The 23,430-nt window shown below is 44.1% G+C and overlaps 2 protein-coding genes across 3 annotated transcripts in view; one reads left to right on the top strand and one right to left on the bottom strand.

Moving 5' to 3' along the window:
• The window catches only part of LOC119187500 (ribosomal RNA processing protein 36 homolog), a 57,547-nt gene extending 44,972 nt beyond the window's left edge, over window positions 1–12,575 (top strand). For both annotated transcript variants that reach the window (XM_075878707.1, XM_037435630.2), the window contains exon 9: window positions 12,247–12,575. In XM_075878707.1, coding sequence (XP_075734822.1) covers window positions 12,247–12,383 — 137 coding nt within the window. In that variant the 3' untranslated portion in view covers window positions 12,384–12,575. The remainder of the gene's footprint in view (window positions 1–12,246) is intronic.
• Window positions 12,576–20,361: 7,786 nt separating this feature from the next.
• Window positions 20,362–21,947, bottom strand: LOC142777105 (uncharacterized; the record flags this gene model as incomplete). Its single annotated transcript, XM_075881395.1, has 1 exon — window positions 20,362–21,947. A coding segment is annotated over one exon (531 nt), but the record flags the coding sequence as incomplete, so codon positions are not given.
• Window positions 21,948–23,430: the final 1,483 nt, after the last annotated feature.

The raw sequence follows: 23,430 nt of genomic DNA, 5'->3' as shown, positions 1-23,430 counted from the left end.
CCAGTTGTACAAAGCACTCACTTGTTCGTACAGCTCAAGCCATTCCTCCACGTCAGTGCTGTCGCTGTCTGAAAAGATGCCTGGGTCACGCGGTTGGGTCAGAACAACGGTGCGTTTAGTGCTGGATGCAGTGCTGTTGGTTGCTGCGTAGTTGGATGAGGCACGTTTTGGGCGCCCAGTAGCAATATAATTTGTTTCTGTGTTTTGTTGAAACCAATGATGTATACGCACAGCCGGCTTTAAGTGTTCTCGAGTGCCTGCGTCCTCTTGGAGCAAGTTTGATCAACTTATGGAGAACGTCGTCATGGGGAACCCCTGAACACTTCGAGTGCTCGAAAATATACAGACGGGTGTTCCTGCGTTTCACTGCAATGGTAATACACCTGTCGTATGTGAGAATCAAACCTGCCTCCTCCAGTTAAACAATGCAACGCATGACCTTCTAAGGTATATCAACACACGGCTGGTTGGAGTGGGCAAATCCTGCCAAATTTCCACTTGCAGCCTAATCTATCAAGTTTAGAGCACAGCAAGCACAGTTGACCTTGGTGAGTTACTTTAGCGAGATGCTCTCTTGCCACGCTGTAGTTTGACTGTCCCACATTGGATTGACGCGGAGGTTGTGAATATTTGTTGAGGAGTTCGGTCCGTAGCAATAACAGAAAGAAACTAAGCATGTAGAAAACAGTTTTTGTGTTATTTCTATATGTGTGGCTCGTCTTGTATTTTGCTGTTTATTGCATGTGACGTCAAAGACATGTTGTCTGCTCTGGGTACTTTAAGATGGCGGCCACATTAATTTTCCATCTCATTTGAGAGTGCCAGTGCAAGGGATGACAGAGTTGTTCACCCCTCGCATTCTTTTGTGCTATGCCTGCTTCCTTCTGTTCGCCAGCCACGTCAAGGGGAAAAAGGAAGGGGGGGGAGGTGCACCGACACTAATCGGATGTCACTGTTTCTTGCTCCGTGCGATCGAGCAAGAGTTTGTGCTGCATCTCAACTAGCTGGTACCGGAAGATAGTGACCACAGTGGCGTCCATTCTAAGTTACGTAATTCATACCAATAAGCCCAGCCAACCACACTTCTTGAAAACTGCACTTTTTGCAAAAAAAAAAAAAAAAAAAAGAGGTGATATTCAAAACATACTTCACCCACGCACGTCTACTCACTTTGCTTGTATCCACATGCACTGTCGGTGTTTATGCTTTGTTTTGTCTGTGTTGATCACTCCTCGCTTATTCAAAGTATAGCCGCAAACGAGTAGGGCCGCAAAACAAACACGCATACACACAAGGGATATTCGAGAAACAGGATTTTCCTTTTCACCTGATGACCCTCATCCCAATCTTTCAAAGAATTGCGCACCTTCTTTTCGGCTCTCCTTCTGAGGGAATGCAAGAAGACGGGTTCAAGGAGCGGCCTGTCGGGGCCTAGTTGAAGGGGGACATAAGGTGCATGATTTCAAGTTAGAAAACTTTCTTATGTGAGGTAAAATGTTTTTACACGTCATCCTCGGGAAGATCAGGAGCTTTTTGATGCACTACTTTCGTTTTGTCCGTCTAGATGGTACCTGAAGAAGATTTTCATTGTAATGGTGAATTTAAGGTTGATTTCTCAGTGGTTATGCAGCATTTGTGTATGATTCGTGTGTATACCTATATCAGCAGACAGGAACTATTGTATAGTAAGCTACACATGCTCAAATTTGAATGCAGTTTGAATATTATTGAGGTTTTGTTGGCGTTTGGGTATAATGAAGCTACGAGCTCTGTTTCTGCTAGCTTCATTTAAAAATGCTACGTTGAGGAAATAGATCAGGGCCTCTAGTTCATCTATGCGCAAAATCAGCCCCAGAACATCGGTATATTTCCACAAAAATTGGCAAAAGTGGATCCTAGTTATGAGAAAATTTTCCAATTTAGATCACTGTAATAAAAAACTGTAGTGTATAAAAGAATGAAATTAAACACACAGATACCGACTGTTGTTTTCTATGTACGTCCTCAAAATGAACCTCCTATAGTGAGTAGTTAATGGCCAGTCTGCAGGTTAAATTACTAAATTTGGCTGTATTCAAAAGATGACCAACAATAAAGTAGAAGTTCTACATAAATTCGCTACATTGAAGGGGATAGATAAATATGTCTTCAATGCGCTGTGCAAGAAACAGCGCTGTAACTGTAGCAGCTTTTTCAGAAGATGGTCACACGTGAGGTGCAGTCAGCCCAAACCGCGTAAATAGCACTTATTCTTGCCTTGCCATCCCCAAACCGTAACAGTTCATTTGATTTTAATAGACGTATTTGAAAAGTGGAAAAGTCAAGCTTTTCAATGATATAGAAATTAACTATACAAAACAAGAAGAACAGCCGCCACGTAGGTTGAAAAAGTGGCAAAAACGGTGTGTTCGTGCCGCCAAAGTGAGACCGCCGTCTCAACTGCAGAACAAAAAAAAATCTGGGAAAATGGCAAACTCGATCAAAATAAATAAAGCTTGTTATATTTGATGTGCCTTGGCGTATTTATTATGTCACATAAAAATTTAAAAAAATGTACCAATATAGACGGCACAACCAAATGCGGAAAAATTTTGCCAACTTGCCTGGGAACATACAAGGATCAATCCACACCACGTAGATTATGGTCAGAAATTGGGTGTCATGATCCTTTTAAGGTTACACCTATCATTTTCTTTTCCATCACTCACTGCGTTCTCTTTAATTTAAGCTGAACCCTCTTTGTAAGCCTCGAGATTTCTGCTCCATATGTAAGTACCGGCAAGATGGAGCTGTTATATGCCTTCCTCTTGAGGGTTAGTGGTAGATTACCATTCACGATTTGAGAATGCTTGCCGAATGTGATCCGTCCCATCCTTATTCTTCTAGTTATTTCACTGTCATGGTCTGGCTCTGCCGTTTCTACCTGTCCGACATATTCCTTTACAACTTCTAGCGTCTCCGCCTATAGCGAAACACTGTTTTCTGCCGAGACTGTTGCACATCACTTTAGCTTTGTGCATATTAATTTTTGGACCTACTCTTCTGCTTTTTGTGTTCAGTTCAGTAATCATGAGCTGTAATTTGTCCCCTGAGTTACTCATCAAGGCAATGTCATCAGCGAATCGCAGGTTACTAAGATGCTCTCGATAACTTTTTTCTCTAACTCTTCCCAATCTAGTGCCCTGAAAACTTCCCGTAAACACGCGGTGGATAGCATTGGAGAGATCGTGTCTCCCTGCCTTACAACCTTCTTTATTGGGATTCTGTCACTTTCTTTATGGAGAACTATGGTGGCTGTGGATCTGCTGTAGATTTCTGCCAGTATGTTTATGTAGGGTTCGTCAATGCCCCAATTCCGTAGTGCCTGCAACATTGCTGATGTCTTGATTGCGAGAAATGCCTTCTCGTATTCTATGAAGGGTATGTATAATGGTTGGTTGTATTCTGCACCTTTCTCTATCACTTGATCACCTGTATAAATGTGGTCTATTTTAGAGTAGCCTGTACAAAATCTTGCTTGGTCAACGAAGTGAAAAAACAGCGCGTAACACAGGACACAGGACAGAGAAGAGACGGACGAGGCGCTGACTTACAACCAAAATTTATTTCGTACAGGGGTGTATATATAGCACACGAAACTTGAAAAAAGAGGGAGAGAAGTCGAGTGACATGAAAGAGTAATTTTTGTTATGATTGTATGCGTATAACAAATAAACTGTGATTGCGCAATCATTCGCTTGTCAAATACGCCAATTCCCTGGTGAGGAGCGTTATCGAAGGTGCACTGACACACATATCGCCTTTCTTGATTATGCAGAATGCCTCATAAATCTCACGTGTCCTTTTATCTCTGTAGCGTCGAAGTATCTTGCATTTGTCAAACAATGCACGGCATCCACAAATGGAGCTGTGCGCAGCTAAGTGGCTGCCAACAGAACCCCGCATTAGATTGCGGTGTTCCCTGAGGCGGTCATTTATACAGCGGCCAGAATGCCCGATGTAACAGCGGCCGCAAGAGAGGGGAATTTCATAAATGGCACAAAAACAACATTCAACAAACTTGATTGCGTGTTTTTTATCACACACGCGAGGCCCTCTGTCCTCTCTGTTCACCTGATGGCACATACTAGAGAACTTATTTCTGGCTGAAAAAACAACTCTGATTCCAGCTTTTTGTGCTACCTTTTTTAAACAATGTGACACCTTATGCAAGTAAGGAATGACTGCTGTTCTTGAAAAAGAACTTTTTTCTTGACCACTAGTCGGTTCGGTTAGCTGTTTGATGTCTTTTAAGATACTTTCAGCTATGGAACACAGTATGTTATCCGGGTACCCTGCCTTGCGCAATCTGCGCACCTGTGACTCAAAACTAGTACACAATGTGTGATGGCAAGACCGCATCAGGGCCGCCTTTAGACAGGATTTTGCAATCGCTCGCTTTACAAGTTTTGAATGCGCAGAACTGTAGGGTAGCAAACTTTTTTTGGAGCGGGGGGCATACTGCCAGCACACGTGGTCGGACAAAAAAACTTCAATGTCAAGGAACCGGAGTTTGTTAGCAATGGGGAATTCAGTGGTTAGTTGCAGTGAGCCCAAGCAAGTGCGAAACACATCAACAATTTGATCAGCACGTTGCTGAGCTTCAGAGTGGTTGGACCGGTACAAAATCAAGAAGTCATCAACAAATCTAAACACTTTCACGGCGCTCGTCAGTTGTAGGCAATTAATGAGAGATCTGTCATATTTGGCTAAAAGAATGTCACTTAGGATCGGGGCGAGACAGGAACCTATGCAAACACCTTCTTTTTGAATATAAAGTTTGTCATCATGCTTTATAAATGTAGAACGTAAATAAAAGGTCAACATTTCTAAAAAGTTTCTGACGCTAATTCCGCACGAGTCCTGAAATTTGACGTTCCCATAGCGGTCTATGCAGTCGCTCACCTCTGCGCACACCTGGTCCATCGGCAGGGAATAGTATAAGTCTTTTACGTCCACAGAAAAGAAGCTCACTTCTGAAGGGCACTCTTGTTGAAGAAATTCGGATACTATTTGAGGCTTTCTGATGAGGCAAGGGTCTTCCACAGGAAGGACAGATAGGGAACGCTGCAGGTACCTTCCCACCAGGCGCTGCCATGTGCCCTGTTCCGAGACAATGACGCGGAAGGGAACTTCCGGCTTGTGCGTCTTTGCTGAAAAGAACACTGAAAGGTTCACACCCCTCGCTGCTCTCACTGATGACGCCAGTTTTTGAAGGCCAGCCTCTTCACAAAGTTTGCTAGCTGTTGCCTTGACCTTGGAAGGTTTTACATTCGCGACTTGGAAGTTTTCGGTGACAGCAGCGTCCGCCTTTTCTTTGTAGACGGTTGTCGGGGCAAGGACAAAACCGCCTTCTTTGTCCGCCTGAAGGAGCTTGAGATCTGCAGCGCGTAGCGACTTAATCACGGAAGGCTGACGTGATGTTCCGGTTTGCTTTGTTGGCAACAAACAATCCACGCCTTCTTGAATGCACCTGTCTCTATTATCAACAGAGGCTCGTGCCGCCGTGCTCCTTACTAAGCTCAAAAGCTCTACTTGGTCCAATTTTGGTGGCTCGCAAAATTTTGGGCCCTTTTCCAATGCGCTTTTTACTCCAGGAGGGATGCTTGCGTTCCCTAGAGTCACAACTTCTTGTCCAGATTGGCATGTTTGCTTCTTTCTTCTTGGCAGGCTGGCAAATATCATCTTCCAAAGAAAATCCGCTGTCCGGGATGCAATACCCAGGTCTCTGCGGTAGGCCCTCAGAGCACTGTTTTGCGATGCATTTCCCATGCTTGCAGCATATAGGCAGTTCGAGTAGAACCGCACTTGTCGCCAGGCCTCCGACCGGAAGATTCGGCATATTCTGTCAGCATGACCCTTTGATGGCGCTAAACCACCAAAAAGTTGAAGAACATCTGGAGGCAGAGACGAATTCTTCAAGGCGAACGTATAAAGACGAGTCCTGCAGATCGCAGTAGCCAGCAGGTTTATACACACAACGGAAGAGCGGAGAAAGGGGTAGGATATAACAGAGCCCGATGTATTAGAAATGAACTGTACTAAAGTGCTTATTTGGGCCGGTTGGTACATGGTCAACGAAGTGAAAAAACAGCGCGTAACACAGGACACAGGACAGAGAAGAGACGGACGAGGCGCTGACTTACAACCAAAATTTATTTCGTACAGGGGTGTATATATAGCACACGAAACTTGAAAAAAGAGGGAGAGAAGTCGAGTGACATGAAAGAGTAATTTTTGTTATGATTGTATGCGTATAACAAATAAACTGTGATTGCGCAATCATTCGCTTGTCAAATACGCCAATTCCCTGGTGAGGAGCGTTATCGAAGGTGCACTGACACACATATCGCCTTTCTTGATTATGCAGAATGCCTCATAAATCTCACGTGTCCTTTTATCTCTGTAGCGTCGAAGTATCTTGCATTTGTCAAACAATGCACGGCATCCACAAATGGAGCTGTGCGCAGCTAAGTGGCTGCCAACAGAACCCCGCATTAGATTGCGGTGTTCCCTGAGGCGGTCAAGAACAGCAGTCATTCCTTACTTGCATAAGGTGTCACATTGTTTAAAAAAGGTAGCACAAAAAGCTGGAATCAGAGTTGTTTTTTCAGCCAGAAATAAGTTCTCTAGTATGTGCCATCAGGTGAACAGAGAGGACAGAGGGCCTCGCGTGTGTGATAAAAAACACGCAATCAAGTTTGTTGAATGTTGTTTTTGTGCCATTTATGAAATTCCCCTCTCTTGCGGCCGCTGTTACATCGGGCATTCTGGCCGCTGTATAAATGACCGCCTCAGGGAACACCGCAATCTAATGCGGGGTTCTGTTGGCAGCCACTTAGCTGCGCACAGCTCCATTTGTGGATGCCGTGCATTGTTTGACAAATGCAAGATACTTCGACGCTACAGAGATAAAAGGACACGTGAGATTTATGAGGCATTCTGCATAATCAAGAAAGGCGATATGTGTGTCAGTGCACCTTCGATAACGCTCCTCACCAGGGAATTGGCGTATTTGACAAGCGAATGATTGCGCAATCACAGTTTATTTGTTATACGCATACAATCATAACAAAAATTACTCTTTCATGTCACTCGACTTCTCTCCCTCTTTTTTCAAGTTTCGTGTGCTATATATACACCCCTGTACGAAATAAATTTTGGTTGTAAGTCAGCGCCTCGTCCGTCTCTTCTCTGTCCTGTGTCCTGTGTTACGCGCTGTTTTTTCACTTCGTTGACCATGTACCAACCGGCCCAAATAAGCACTTTAGTACTTGCTTGGTCCTTTGGTTCATTGAACTTTAATGTCGCCTTAATTCTATTTGCTAAAATTTTCGTAAATACTTTTGTAGAGAACGAACAGTAAACTGATCGGCCTGTAATTTTTTCAGTCCTTGTCGTCTCCTTTCTTATGAGTTAAGATGACGTTGCCGTTCTTCGGAAACTCTGGTACCGTTTCCGTCGAGAGACACTTCGTATGTAAGGTGGCCAGTTTTTATAACACAATTTCTCCGCCATCTTTCAGGGGGTCCGTCGTTACCTTATCCTCACCAATGGCTTCGCCTCTTTGCATTCCTTCTATAGGGCTTTCCTTACTTCTCTTGTCGTTACTGGTAGGATGTCGAATTCCTCTGGGCTATTATTGCTTCTCATCTTGTTTTTTTCGGCTTCTGTACAGCTCTCTTTAGAACTCCTCCACCACCTCAACTATCCTATCCATATTGGTTATGACATTGCTTTTTTTGTCCCTTAATGCATACATTCGATTTTTGCCTATGCGTAAGTTTGCCTTCGCAGCTTTTAGGCTTCTGCCGCTTTTTACAGCCTGCTCGATTCTCTCCATGTTATACCTTCTGATGTTGGCTACCTTGCGCCTATTGATTCTTCGAAAGCTCCGCTAGCTCTATTTTGTTGGTCACATTTGAGGCTTTCATGTTTTGTCCCTTAATGTGATTTTTCGTCTCCTGATATAGTTTGCCAGTGTCCTCTCTAGTGACTGCCCCGCCGTGGTGGTCTTGTGGCTAAGGTACTCTGCTGCTGACCCGCAGGTCGTGGGTTCGAATCCCGGCTGCGGCGGCTGCATTTCCGATGGAGGCGGAAATGTTGTAGGCCCGTTTGCTCAGATTTGGGTGCACGTTAAAGAACCTCAGATGGTTGAAATTTCCGGAGCCCTCCACTACGGCGTCTCTCATAATCATATGGTGGTTTTGGGACGTTAAACCCCACATATCAGTCAATCTCTAGTGACTGTACCTCCACAAAATCTAAGCAAGATAATTGAATATTTACTGGGATTGGAGGAAATCAGGCTCACTGACCGTCTACCTAAAATAGCAACAAAATATGTGATGTTGGCGTTGGTCATGATCGCGATTGAATTGTCTGTGTTAGCGGATGATAGCGACACTGGTGCGCTTTCATTTGGTCTCTTTAGCCACCCATTGCTAGGGGGTCATGCAAGTTTGGAAAAAGGTCCAGTGTCACTTTAAATGATAGTAAAATGAAGCAAACATTCCTTTGTGGTTTGGGAGACATGAGAATTTCCGTTTAGTTCATCCTAATAAAGTTTATCCCGAGGTAAGCCACTGTTATTGTCTATAAAGCACTGACTCAAAGATAAACGAGGGGTAAGTTGTAGACTGATCAGAGATGCTTACTCTGATGTTCTGCTTTTGCTTTGTGAAATAATTTAATTAGCCTTACTCACACCACCCCACTTAAGCAATCTTCAACTCTTTTCAGATAGGAAGATAAGGGGAACTTTAATCAGAGCAGGCAATGCTATTAGTTATAAAAAAAAACTGTTACAAGAAAATTACTTTATTTAGTCATTGAAAAAAATTGCGGGTTCCTGTTCATGCTTGCATGAAAAATTACATGTTTGGCATCAAGTGATAGAACAGAATTACAGTGGAGCAGCTTTATGTAGTTAAGGGAGTGATGGTCATCTTTGCATAACCGTATTGTTATACTTCGCTATATATTCACTAGTTGCTCTTATACTCCACTGTTGTCATTATTGAGAGTTGGGGGAGAGGGCTGACAGCTTAAGAATGCAAGGCAGAAGTGTGAATAAATAGTGTGTACTGCTGCTTGCAGATTTGTACTCCACTTGCTTATACAAGTGAGTTTGGAGGCTGGAGTTTTGAACCGCCGCTTTATGAATGACTATAGAATACAGCGAAAAGCAAAATATTTAGACTTGTATGAATAGCAGGGGTGCAAGTGTTGAGCCATTTGTGCCATTCTGCGCGAATCTGACCGGCTGCGCCAAGCAGTGCCTAAAATGGCAATTTGCATGTGCAACACCAAATTAAGTTGAGTTTTATCATCGACCGAGCACTAAGCGTAGGCTACACAAAGGACGCAACTGCGTCTATGTCATATCAGTTCGATCACATCGTATTTTGGTTCATGCATGCATTTTGTTGATGTGGCGTTTGTGCACATGCCTCATTATGTGACTCTATATATGTTTTAACAGCAAAGCTGTTAGCCGAACTACATAAACTTAAAAAAAAAATTAGTTTCACCGGCGAAGGGATGACTGCAATAGCAAGAATTTGTAAAGTTGTAATGGGAGGGTCGCATGCACTTTTTTCTTTCTATTTTTGCTACTACACCATTATGCTTGTAACGCTGCCTTGCGCAAGCAGCACCCAAAGGACTGCAAACAATCTAAATTATCTTCAAATCCTTCGATGAGATTATGTGTACAATGCGTACTGTAGAGTTTGTTCTGGAACTTACGGAGCTGCTAGCGATAACGCTGGAATCTTCGATGGCACATGTATAAATGTCAACGCACTGTGCTGCTTGGCAGGTTGTCGATGGCTGACTGTCTGGTTTGCTGCTATCGGTCTACAGCTTGTATTGCTTCTAGAGTGACATTTCGTTTTCCAGGCACAGGTTTGCCCAAATAAAGTTCACTCATGAAAACAGTGGCTGCTGCCTTCGTCAACCTCACGACCCCGGGACAATATGAAGGCTGAAAGCTAACTTTTTTGGATCCGACCTTTTGACATTCTACAAAACACTGGTGTAAGGGAAAAGTACAGCCGCTCCGGGGAGAAATGTTTTTATCGCACAATCTATTCCCATTTGGGACGCACCACGTAGAACGGTTTACGAGCCGCGTGCTGATGCTTGCTGAAACGCGTGCCCCAGCTTATCGCAACCACATCCTTAGAATCAAAGTTCACTGCTGGTGCTCTAGTGACGGTCCCCCCCCCCCCCCCCCTTTTCCTGCGTGTATTTTTTTAATGTTTTTCATCCTCGTTCAAGATGGGCCACGTGTTTCATCTCTTCTTGAGCATTCGACGGCAGGTCTAACACGGCATGGGGTGCTATCTATTGCATGAGCCCTCCAAGCGACCGAGATCGGACGCATCGTTTAATTTCTGCTTGAGCAGCGCTCACCACCCCAGCTTGCCCAATTTTCCGTGTGGGGAATGTTACCAACTTGTAGTTTACGCGTAACACGGCGGCAACGGCGAAACCTCGTCGAGTGTCCATATAGTTCCTATTGTAATAAAAGAACAATTACCTGATTGCCTTGCAATAGCGTGGTGAATCCTTCTAAATTTCTTCGCGATTATTATGTCCGCTGTGGCACTTCACTGATCGGAACATGGGGTTTAACATGAACATAACTTTTATTATATTAGTTTATCTTTAGTCTTGAGTTGCTGTTCATGCTGATGCAGTGTTTTAATCACATTTTGAACATTGCAACATTTCAACATTAAATTTTTTATTTGTCTGAGTAGCTGTTCAGAGTGCCGCTTATGCAGCTTCAGTAGCTTATGTTTTTTTCTTTGAGTTGCTGTGCTTTCGGCTTTGATGTTGTAAGGCTTAATATATATATATCATTTTGGGGTAAGCCTGATCACTTGACTTGTGTTGAATGCTATTCCGATGGAGGCGGAAATGTTGTAGGCCCGTGTGCTCAGATTTGGGTGCACGTTAAAGAACCCCAGGTGGTCGAAATTTCCACTACGGCATCTCTCATAATCATATGGTGGTTTTGGAACTTTAAACCCCACATATCAATTTAGCACTGAATGCTTAGTAAAAACCAATGACTTTTTTTGTGTTTATGAGAAAGCAAAGAGAAAGTAAAAATTATAATTAACAGAGGTGACCCAACAAATTTGCTCCAGAACTAAATTTTGATGCTCCAATACATTCCTTTTGGTGCTCCAGAGTTGCTACAAAACGCCCCTTTTACTGCTGCAAAGCTACTCCAAAACCTTACTAATCCTGCCCCCAAAGCTGTTCCAAAAAGACTGAAGCCCGCTTTCACCCCTGGAATAGTGAATTTTAGGTCCGAAACAAATTCAAAGAAAACAGTGGTTTTAGTCGAGTAATTCTAAATTGAATTCGAATAGTATATAAGGTATACTATAAAGAAAAAGGGACGTATTTGTCATGACGTTAATAACCTGTGCAATATTTGTTAACAAGGGGAACAAGGTCGCTGGAACAAGGAAATGGAAACGACTTTGAATAGTAGAGAGATTTGACTTTGTGTAGAATGTTAAGTGATAACCTGTAAAATATGCAAAATTTTATAGTTTACTATACTCAGAGCATATAAGCTAGTATAGCAAGCTTATAAACTTGAAAAAAAGTTTTATGAATGAATGTGTGGGTAACATGTTCATTCAACTTTAAGTGGGGCTTCACGGCAATGTGAATTTCCTCCGGATAAGTGTTTGCGTGGCTTGGCATCTTTTCGAAGTAGTGAAACCTCCTTTATAGGAGATGACATGCAAACTATTATAGATTTTGTAGGTGCTTTCACGACTCACTTCTCAACTACAGTGAAACCGCTTTTATAGGGGGACATGCGTACTAATGAACACGTATATGTTCACTTCAAATACTTTGAAATTTTCTATAAATTAAATTTGAATCCAAGCAAATTCGAATTCATTGAAAGTATTCGAAGATTCGTACAAGCCTAGATATTGTCGACCTGAATGCACGGGGATTTAATTTTGGGTACTCTTTTAGTTCGTGGTATTCATGTGCAGGGCAACTTTATTTTGTTAAAAGAAGGTTTCATGTGCACGCCCCTCTCTGGGGTTTTCCAGGAGAGTTTGGTTTGCTTTTTCATATACTTTATTTCATTATAACTAGGTATAGTGTGTAAGCACATGGATTGAATGCACCACCTTGCACTTGCTTCATCATTGTTTGCAGCTGCAAGACGAAAAATTGAGTTGGCTGAAAGGTTCAAGCTTCTAAAAAAGGCTGGAAAACTCGACAAGTACCTGGAGAAAAGACGCAAGAAGAATGTTCAGAAGGAGCGGAAAAAACTACCTTTATCAGTTACTTGAATTTGGCTTGTATGTCTTGTTTTAAATACATGTATTCCTTCAATTAATTCTCTTGTTTGCATACCATGCTGATGCATTTACTCAATGGAAGATAACCGACATAACTTGCACATACAAAATCAATGGAATCCTTTGAGATTTGAGGTGGCTACAGTGTACAAATAAATAAAATTGCTGAAAGTCTTAATGAAACTGAGGACTCTTCTGTATAATTGTGTGTTTAAGAGCACTTCTAGAGGCTTTTAGGTCCTGCAAATTCTCAAATCATGCCCTGATTGTGCCACTTTTTTTGTGCACTGTTTGTTGTGCATATTCGGTGCCCACGTTGCCCAGCATTGAATCCTTGCTGTCAAGCTTCAAAGAGATGCCTTATCTTGCAATGTTGCATATGTGGCACTAGCATCCTGGTGGACTTAGCTGAGGTGTCATCTACATAAAACAGCTTGCTTAAATTCAGTTCTTATCTGTTTGTTTTGCATTGTCGTAGCCCACCCTGCCAGCAATGGGTCCCTGCTGTCAAGCTTCCAAGAGTTAGCTTATTTTGTAGTGCTGCGTTCGTGGCACTAGCACTCTGGTGGCTGAGATAGTGTCTGCGAAAAGGTGCTAGCACTTGCATACATCACAACTGAAACTGCACGCACAAACTTTTGACATGTTGATTCACTGGTGGTGGAGGGTAATTTATGGTATTATAACTCATCACTATGCTTTAAACCAACAGCATCTATTAGCATTTATAAACAAGAATGATTCGTGAAATGTGTGGGTAAAGTAGTTCAGCCCAGGACCCTGGCTGGCTCCTTCAATAAAGGCCATTTGGCAGGCCCTAAAGGTCACTAATTTCTGGGCCTCCCACTACTCCATAGCTTGTAGATTGTTTAAGTTAAGGACGAGTTTCTGTGCTTCCCACGACTTCTTAGTGTGTACATGGTTTGAGTTTGTTGTTCTACAAACGTGTGGAGGGCACCCCCGTGGTATGTGTACTTATCAGAGTTGGGGCATGAAATTACAGGAAAGTTTATGCAAGAAGAAAAAAAAAATCCAACACAGTCTGCAAATCTTCTCTGGCTTCTGTGGAGGGACAAAAAAGACAAGCCTTGGCACAGTGGATTTTCCTCCACCTTGTAGAGCATGTGCTTAATATTCTGTAACATATTGTGGAGCATCTACAGAATCTGAACCAACTTCTTCGTAATCTCTTTTGATGCTGCCAAGTCTTCTCTAGCCTTGGATAATTCTCTCTCCATGCTCTCGCCTACATACCAGTGCACAAACACTTGCTTAGAATACATAAGATCAGTCTTAAGATTCAAATGACCCCAAGCTCCAGCAATTGTAGTTGGGTTAGACAACATGCACACTGCATGTGGTACTTTGGCCAAATGTCCACCCAGAATCTCTTTTGGTGGTTACCAGTTTATGTTGACTTGAAAAAGAAGAAAAGAAACTACGATGAGCTTAGTGAGCATGATTTTAGAAAAATATGAGTGGAATGCATGCTAAGAAGGAACCTTGTATCCGGTAGGGCACCAGTCGACAAACTGAACATTTCGCTTGGCCTTAAAGGGATACTGAACGAAATTTTTGTGTCCTAGATTTTGAGCCAAATTGAAAGATTGGGCCCTGAAATCTATAGAGACAACCTTCATTCCAGGCAGAAACTACGGGAAAATAATGAAATTAGTGTGTTTTCTACAAATTGCCACGTCTAGCGGCTGCGTCGTGAACTAGAGAAAGTGACGTTTGGTGATGTCACACACACCTGGAGTGGGCAAGTCAACAATGCCAGCTGTCGCCGCGTCTCTCGACTCGCTGAACTTTCACTTCGGTTCCCCAAACTGCTATGAACAACACCAGCAGACAATGCTTCAGTAGTGGTTAGAAGATAAAGAAAGCGCCTAATTTCTGCAGCCCGGTAGGGAGCACGACGCAGCACCTCGTTTTTGTGGAAGGTGAAGAGTGGGAGGAAAGAAAAGCTGAGAAGAGGAAGAGGAGGACAAGGAACACGTGCATCCTGCATGATCCTTCGTGTGACAATTAAAAAATTTTATTAACTGTTCAAAAATACGGGAATATAACTCTGTTTATCGGAACAGTGGTATCTTTCGAGTTGAATTTCGAAGTTTCGTCAGTTTTTCCGATTTTCGTCCAGTACCTCTTTAATGACAGCGATTGCAGCTACGCTGACATCCTTGGAGTCTACACTGCCTCTGTAAAGCATGCAGCAAGCCATATATCTTCCACAGCGAGGATTGCACTTCAGGAACTGGCTGGCTGGTTCAAAGCAAGCATTTGTGATTTACGGTGTAAGAAACCAACGAAAAGTGGATCCTAAAAAACAAAGAAAAATTACGAGTGAGCCTAATTAAAAAGTGGTAATTGTTGACGTTTTAAGTCTCAGAACCACATTGTATGATTAGATGCAGTAGTGGGGTGCGCTGAAATTTTGGATGACCTGGGGTTCTTTAAGGGTGGTGCAACCATAAATGTTGTGGCATGCACGTTCTTTCTTTGCTGCAAGCGTTTCTTATAGTTCAAGGAAGCACGATACACGCACCAAGATTCTTTGATTCTCCCTAAAAATATTAATATTGCCTTTTTGTTATGGGGACAATTTTTGGTGTCGGTTTCTGGGCGCCGAGTTGGGCAGTGACGCAGAAGTGTACGAGGCTGAGTCACATGACCACACAAGGTGGTGACGCACGTCGTGCTGATTATCGCCTGCTCCCGCACACATGTGCCACACAAGCACCTGCAAAACAAATGCGGAGACATCGTCAGCAGTTGCCCCTTCCTTGTTTATCGACCTGCGATCTGCTTCTCTCCCGATCTTCTACTTTCCTACTCTATTCCCCTTCCAACAACCCCCTACAAGACGCTGCACCGTGCTCTCTTAAGGGCTGCAGATATTAGGTGTCTCTTTCTTCCTCTAACCACAACCACCACCGTGGCTAGCTGCAGCAGCCGCGATGCTTTGCCGTTACGTACGTGGCAAAGGCCTGGAGGTCACTCTCCTCATTACTATTGGGTGCGAGGCCCACCACTGGAGGCGCGAGCGCTGCAATCGCTGTGACGTGCCAGGGTTTTATCACGTGATCTCGCCTCGCTCTGGCGAAGGAAAACTGGTGGTTGGATGCGTTGTTTTTAACGGTGACTTCGCGGTGTTTTCATTTTTGAATGGCGTTATATTGCTCTGACTTCATCTATGTGGACTTCTGCAGACTACACAATGCGGAAAGTTGCAGTAAACGTTACCGGCAGCGTGCCACAGTGCGCTACGTACGTGATGCCACTGTCACCTCTCTTTTTCTTTATTGTTGTGGTTTTTATTTAGAGCCCATGGGGTTAAAATGAGCACAGACCATTCATTCATTCACAAAACTTTAGAAACTTTATTAAGCACAGTCCATGAAAATTCACATAAAAGCAGAACGTTTCAGTTTCTACACAGGAGTCTCGTTCGCTAGGAAAAATGAATGTGCAATTAGTTCGGTTATGTATATTTTAAAATGGGACTCTGAATTGTCAGAGAGACAAGATATAGTCCGGAAGTCTAGTTTATTTCCCTTTGTTTTCGTTATTTTTATCCTATTCTGGTCTACTTCGGGCCCAATCGCTTCTGCGTGTTCGGCCAGCCCGTTCGACGAAACCGTCTTTCTTAGATCATAAAAGTGCGCTCCAGTCTATGCTAAAGCTTACTTCTCTCGCCACGGTAACTTTTACCGCAGTTTGCGCCATCACCATCCTCCTCCCCGGGCGTCCGTCCCCATTCGTGTAAACGCGACCACGTGGGTCTTCATCTGCCAGTGGCGTAGCCAGGCGGTGGCACCACAGAACATATGGTGGCACACCAAGCCCGTGCCCCCTCCTCCCGAAATTTCCCATGGTGTATAGCGCTCAAAATAACGGTTGCCCACACCTGCCTGACCGGCCCTCAGTTTTAATCAAGGTGTTGCCCCATCCGAAAAAAAATTCTGTCAACGCGTCCGCCGTCGACGACTTCAAATCACAGGGTTCCTTGCTTATAGATTACGTCTGTAGAATGAACCCATGGCCACTGTCACATACTCTTAATGTTATATTTATCTACAGGTGAAAACGTGGTCAGCTTCGAAAACTGACTCGTCTTCGGAGAGCTGCCATGAAGTATATCACACAGCTTATGAATGAAACTGAAAAAAAAAGAACTGGCCACAGGCAATTTTACTGAAATAGGAAATTGCCGTTTAGATAATGGTACCCGAGACTTCGCAACATGCTCAAGGATGTAAAACGATACGGCTGGCTCATTGCATTTTTAAAATCACGATTCACCCATTTGTAGAACCGCTGGAACTGAACCAATCATTCATAATTTTCACCCATGTGTGGCTATAGATGGTGATCGAATGTGCAACGTGTGACCACCGTAGAAATTTTGCGCGATAAATATTAGGTGCGTGCCACAGATAAAAGTTAGAACTCTGAATGAGGCACACGCGTGCGTGATTCTCACGTTTGCCCACAATCTAACAGAAAGGTTGCGGCTGCATTCAGCGGTAAGAATTAATGCTGTGTTGCTTTCCACAAAGCGGGGAATCTGCTTCGCTGTGCTTCGTAGGGTTATGTGTGCTAGACATAAATGTAATTCGCCCTTGCTTGTCATATCAACCGCGGCCCGCCTTAAGATGCAAACCTACAATGAACGAAGCAACGTTGTTGCACTCATTTCTCGCAGCAAAGATAAGCTTCTTTACCGTTACCCATTTATACCCATTTAATGCTCCAATTAAACACAAAAGGAGTCGTCACCTTTTACAGAGGTGGCGCGCTCGGCTGCCGTAGTTTTACATTTAGGTGGCCCTTGCAGACGACGCCGGCAGTCGGGCATAGTGAGAAGCGTAACACTTTTCTGGGGCAATAAGGGAAGAAGCTGCAGCAGTATTTTACTGATTTCTTTGAGTGAAGCACAATAAAAAAAAGAGGAGAGCCCCGCCGTGGTGGTCTAGTGACTAAGGTAATCGGCTGCTGACCCGCAGGTCGCGGGATCAAATCCCGGCTGCGGCGGCTGCATTTCCGATGGAGGCGGAAATGTTGTAGGCCCGTGTGCTCAGATTTGGGTGCACGTTAAAGAACCCCAGGTGGTCGAAATTTCCGGAGCCCCCCACTACGGCGTCTCTCATAATCATATGGTGGTTTTGGGACGTTAAACCCCACATATCAATCAATAAAAAAGGAGACGCGAAAGTGGCTGCAGGCTGCGCGCGACAGGGCAGCGGAGCAATCCAACCACGTATGTCACAGGGATGCCTCCAGATAGGGGCGCCACGTGGTATGTCCTCGCGAGCAGACGCACGGGGGGGGGGGGGGTCATTTTTGCAGTCATTTATAGAGGAGGGGCGCAAAGGCAGTCCCGCAGATTGACGTAATAGGGAGGGTGCGGTGTGACTCATGCGAGGGACGGAAAGTCAGGCCCATGCCACAACCCTTAGAGTTAATATACAATGGCTCTATGCTACGGCCGCTTGATGAAAAAAATTGGCCCGAATCTACATGTTACACTGTAAATGTCGTCGAAAGACGATAGCCTTGCGTCTGGAGAGATTGATCAAAACGTTTATCTGATGTTCTCCGCAAGAAAATCGGTGAATGGTATTCTGAAAGCGCTGTGTTAGTGTGCCTCGAGCGTGTAACGGAGGCGAACCAGCGCATCTAGGATGGATGAATGGATGGGTGGATGTGGCTGTACCATTTAGATCGGGCGGCGGCTAACGCCACCTAGCCGTAATACTTAGTGAACTAACCACTAGATTCATCTTTTCTTTTTTCTTTAAATAGTGGAGTTGAGGACTGGTACTTTGCAGTGAAGGGTTTAATTTTCATTCGTGCCTTGACTTTAGCTACCGATCAGATAACCTTCTAGTTAATTCTACCCGCTTAAAGTCTATTTTGCCCTCCCTGTCCCTAAACCCCAGTGCTTTGTAAAACTCTGCGCCATCATCCTGAACTATAGGGTGAAGCCCTTTACAGAACATTATCAAGTGTTTGGCAGTTTCCTCCTCCTCTCCACATGCACTGCATACCGTGTCTACCCCTTCGTATTTGGCCCGATATGTCTTGGTTCGCAATACTCCCGTCCTGGCCTCGAACAGTAGAGAACTACCCCGAGTATTATCATAGATCCTTTCCTTGGCAATTTCCTGCTTAAAAGCTCGATAGATCTCTAGTGCGAACTTCTTAATCATGCAAATTCTCCACATGTTAGTCTCCGTTTCCTTCACTTTCTTCTTAACCGATAGTTTTTTTTTTTTGGTTTGGCAACCTGTTGTTTTCTAAGTATTTACCAGTCAATTTTCGGGTTCGCTTCCTCCATTTTGTATCTACATTCTTCATGTACAAGTAGCTGAAAACCTTCCTAGCCCAACGCTCCTCCCCCATTTCACTCAATCGCTTCTCAAATTTCATCTTGCTGCTAGCTTCCCTGCCCTCAAATGATGTCCATCCCATATCACCTTGTACTCCCTGATTTGGTGTATTCCCGTGAGCTCCTAAACAAGCCTACCTATTCCACGTTGCTTAATTTATAATCTTGCTTGAACTACTAATCTCATGCACAAGACCGCATTGCCGAACGTCAGCCCAGGAACCATGACCCCTTTCCATATTTCTCTTACAACATCATACCTATTGTAATTCCACAGTGCCCAGTTTTCATCACTGCTGCATTCCTGTTACCTTTAGTCGTCACGTATATTTGGTGTTCCCTTAAGTACTCGGTCCCATTGATTATCCATACGTCCAGATATTTGCATTGATCTGTTATCTTTAGCGTGACTTCCTGTATCCTAAGCTCACAACCTTTATTATCGTTAAATATCATGACTGCTGATTTTTCCTTACTGAATCTGAAATCTAACCTATCTCTCTCATTACCGCAAATGTCCATCAATCTCTGCAAATCTTCCTTGTTGTCGGCCATTAGCACTACGTCATCTGCGTACATTACTGCTGGTAGTGCCTGATCAATGAGTTTTCCTTGTTGTAACAAGAAAAAACGGATACCCGTTTTTTCTTGTTACTTTTATAGATCTCCTTTAAAGGATTAGTGACTCCATCTTCCACACCTAGTGTGTGCAGTATTCCCCACAAGTCCTCTTGAACCACGCTATCCTACGCTCCCTCGATATCCAAAAATGCTAGCCACTGGGGCCTGAGTTCCTTTTCTGCTATTTCGATGCACTGCATCAGTGAGAACAGATTGTATTCCAACCTCCTGTGTTTCCGCAACCCATTCAGCAGTTCCCCCAGCACCCCGTCATCCTCTACCCATGCCTGCAGTCTTTCTTTTATAATCTGCATCGCCAGCCTGTAGACCACTCATGTCACTGTTATAGGACGGTAGTTGTTTTTGTAAGCTTTGTCCCCCTTTCCTTTATAGATCATGCTCATCCTGCTAAGTTTCCATCCATCGGGGACTTCACCATAGATTATTGTTCTGCTCACTGACTCACTCAAAGTCTTTTTAGACTTCAGACCCAACGTTTTTATCAGCATAATTGGAATGCCATCTGGGCCTGTTGATGTACTACTTGGAAACCTCTTCTGAGCCCTTTCCCACTCTCGTTGTGAAAATGAAGCCATTGCGCCACTTGATCCATCCTTCTTTATTGTGGTGCATAAGGCACTTCTTTGTTCAAATTTTTCTGTCACCCTTGTTTTTATATATTCAATTGCTTCGTCCCCTTCTAGCCTAGCACCTTGAGCTGTAGTTACAAACCTCTGCTCTAGGCTTGTTTCATTTCTTTGGGAGTTTAGATGGTTCCAAAACTTCGCAGATGCCTTTCTGTCCTTTTTATATACTTCGGCCAGCCACTGAGCACCCTTTCTTCTAATCTTTTCATTGATCAGGAGGGATGCTTCCCTTCTAGAACTCAGAAAAATGTCCCATTTTCTTTCAACACCATCTGTCGGTTCACCCTGCTGCTCAGCATGTCTGTGTTCCCTAGAGGCTTTTTGACGTTTTTCTATGGCTCTCTTCCTCATCCCACCAACTCTTGGGCTTGTGTCTTCTTTTCTGGGGTGACTTGTCACGTGCCTTAGCAAGCTCTAGTCCAAACAGTCTAATTAGATTTGTGTATGTCCACACTGTTTTATTATCCTCAGTGATTACTTTCTCAATTTGTTTAGCAATTTATATTTGCCTTTCTGAATGAAAACTTTCCTGTAGTTGCTCATCTTGTCTCCTTCCCACTTTTGCTGCTCTTCCAAAACTTAGCGTGAGCTTGATACGTTTGTGATCACTACCCAGACTTATGAAGCCACCTTCATCTATGTGCATTACCCTGAGCTTATCATACATCCTATGTGACATCAGTGAGTAATCTACCGTTGAGTGCAGCCTTCCTACCTCCCATGTTATTTGCCCTTCACACTTCTCAGTACTGTTGCAAAATATCAAATCATGCCTTTCACACATATCCATGATCATTTTGCCTGTTCAGTCAGTATACCCATCTATATCTTCTATGTGCGCGTACATATCTCCTAGTATAATTATCTTGCACTTTCCTCCTAATTACTCAATGTCCTTTGATATACACTCCACCATTGCCTGGTTTCTCTCTCTGGCCTTCGCTCCCGTCTAGAAGTACACCAAACCAAGGAGTGTCATCCTCCCAGCTACTTTCCCTCTTAACCATAAATATTCCATGCATCCCTACTTGACTCTTTGCCAACCCATGCTCTTATGTATGAATGCACCAATACCACCCCCCTCTTTGCTGCCTTCTGTTCTATTGCAATATTCCCATACGTAGTCCGGATTGCAAGGTGGTTGCTCTCTATCCAGAGGATGTGTCTCCACAACCCCATATACCATCAGCTCCTCCTCCCTCAACTGCTCTTCTATCTCTTCCCACTTTAACCTATTTCTGCCACCCTGCATGTTATTATAGCCTACGTCTGACTTAGCTCGGCCCTTGTGCTTACGTCGATTTTTTCTCCCACGGACTCCGTGTGGCTTGAATATTTGTGCCCCTTTAGAACCGTCTTTGGCTACACTGTTGGCCTCATGGCTCTGGGTGCCCCTAAAAAAGCTGTAGCTTGACGACCCATTCTATTACCGACCCCCCTGCCCGTCGCACCACTGTAGTGAATGTCATCCTGTGCAAAGGGGCGATCGCCGGGCTCGTACACGTCTTGGTTAACTTCCATTACGCTGTATTCGAGTTGCCGGCTCATACCCTTGATAACACAATTGGCCTCCACTACCCTCCTTCCAATCCCACGAGACTGCCCCCAGACCTCTGGGACGGTGCATATGGTCACATGCACACTCCCAGAGGCTTCTCTGAGCTTGCCCATCCAATCCTCTAACTGTCTCTGAAGGTTCTGATCCTTGCCCTTCAACACATCATTGAGCCCAGCATGAATAATGACGAGATTTTCGTCCTCCATGCTGTTGTATACAACCCCCTGAACTTTGGCCAGTGCATCCACCATGCTCTTCCCTGACTGTGCCTCCACCCTAACTCTCCCATCTTCCTTCACTGTCTCGAAGACGCCATCCCTAACCCTGGCCACGATAGAGTCCTAAAAGCATATATATATATATATATATATATATATATATATATATATATATATATATATATATATATATATATATATATATATATATATGACGCTTATGATGAATGGGTGACGTGGCCTGGCTCATACCCCATGTTTATTCTACTCTGCACCTCCTCCTTCTCTACTTCTCCAAACCATCACTGGATACGTCACACGATTCCCCCTCCCCCCGAAAGAATGCGCGAGCTACAAACTATGAAGCATGAACAAGTGGTGTCTCATCATAGGAAAAAGTATCACAAAATAGAATAGTTCCATGTAACACGGCAGTTCCATGCACTTGCACAAAAATCTTCACAGGGAAGGCAGTCCAGTGACATCTAGGAGACCTCAGGTGGGCGAGGCTGATGGTTGCGTCCTGGATAACACAAGAATGCTTTGGACGTGGAGATAGCGGAAATCGCAGCCGGCACTCTTGTGAAGAACAAACGAGGTTCGAACACCCTGCAGAATGGACAGTTCGGATATCGCAGGCATGGAATTCCTCGTCGTGGCACAGGTCGTGCAGGCAGCCCGCGTGCGCGCTGATCGAGGTTGATTGGGCGCTGCCTGTGTTTCTGCCGAGCACAAGGGGTGCCCTTGTGGCCCTTTGAGACCTTTCCATGGCGATGTCGCAGATGGTTAGATGGAAGGCACATTCCCGATCTCTGGTGGAGAATGTATACACGATGATGGGCCCTTTTGCAATGTTCTTTGAGCCTTAAAAGTGGTTTCAATGAGGTTTCCTTTCGTCGTAGACAATGTTGAAGTATACGTTGACGTTGTAGTTTCTTGGTTTCGTCGACTTGCTTGTGGCGTGACATTGATCGTGCTGTGTCAGGATTCTTAGCAAGTTCTTCGCAGGCTTCTACGACGTGAACCAATGCAGATGTTCCCGGCACAAAACAATGTGCGGGGTTTCGTGCACTTGAATCTTCTGTATTCATAAATCGTTCATTGTTGGTGGTTGCCTGAAGATTACTTGTGTCATCAGAAGTCGCACCTGTGCTTTTGTTTTCATTGTTGGCAGTGAGGTTGTACACTGGATTCACGTCACTTCAATCTTGTAATTGATTAACACTAGACGCTTCTGCAGAAGACTTTCCTTCACAAGATGCTGATTGTGAATGCTTCTGTTTTTGTGGCACTGCTGAGCTGAATGCCAAGTCAGTTTGCAAAGTACGCATGCGGCATGAAGTATTAAATGCATCTGGGTCATCAATAGCGGATTCAATTCCTTTATGCAGCGGTGAGTTGAGCATTGGTGACATATTCGCGGATGAGGAACCAGGTGGAAGGTTGCGAACACGACCACGTGGTCTTTCCGTGAGCATGCGGCTAACTTCACCTGACGGGAATTGTAAATTCATGCTCTGTACTCGAGTGCGTGAAGGCTGCTTATGACTGCGATGACTGAGTTTGAATGCGCATAGAGTGCGTGTGCTAATCGAATCTT

Source organism: Rhipicephalus microplus, chromosome X (genome assembly GCF_043290135.1).
Source record: "Rhipicephalus microplus isolate Deutch F79 chromosome X, USDA_Rmic, whole genome shotgun sequence".
Taxonomy (NCBI): Eukaryota; Metazoa; Arthropoda; class Arachnida; order Ixodida; family Ixodidae; genus Rhipicephalus; species Rhipicephalus microplus.
The sequence above is the reverse complement of the archived record's forward strand: the minus strand, read 5'-3'. Positions and strand labels throughout refer to the sequence as shown.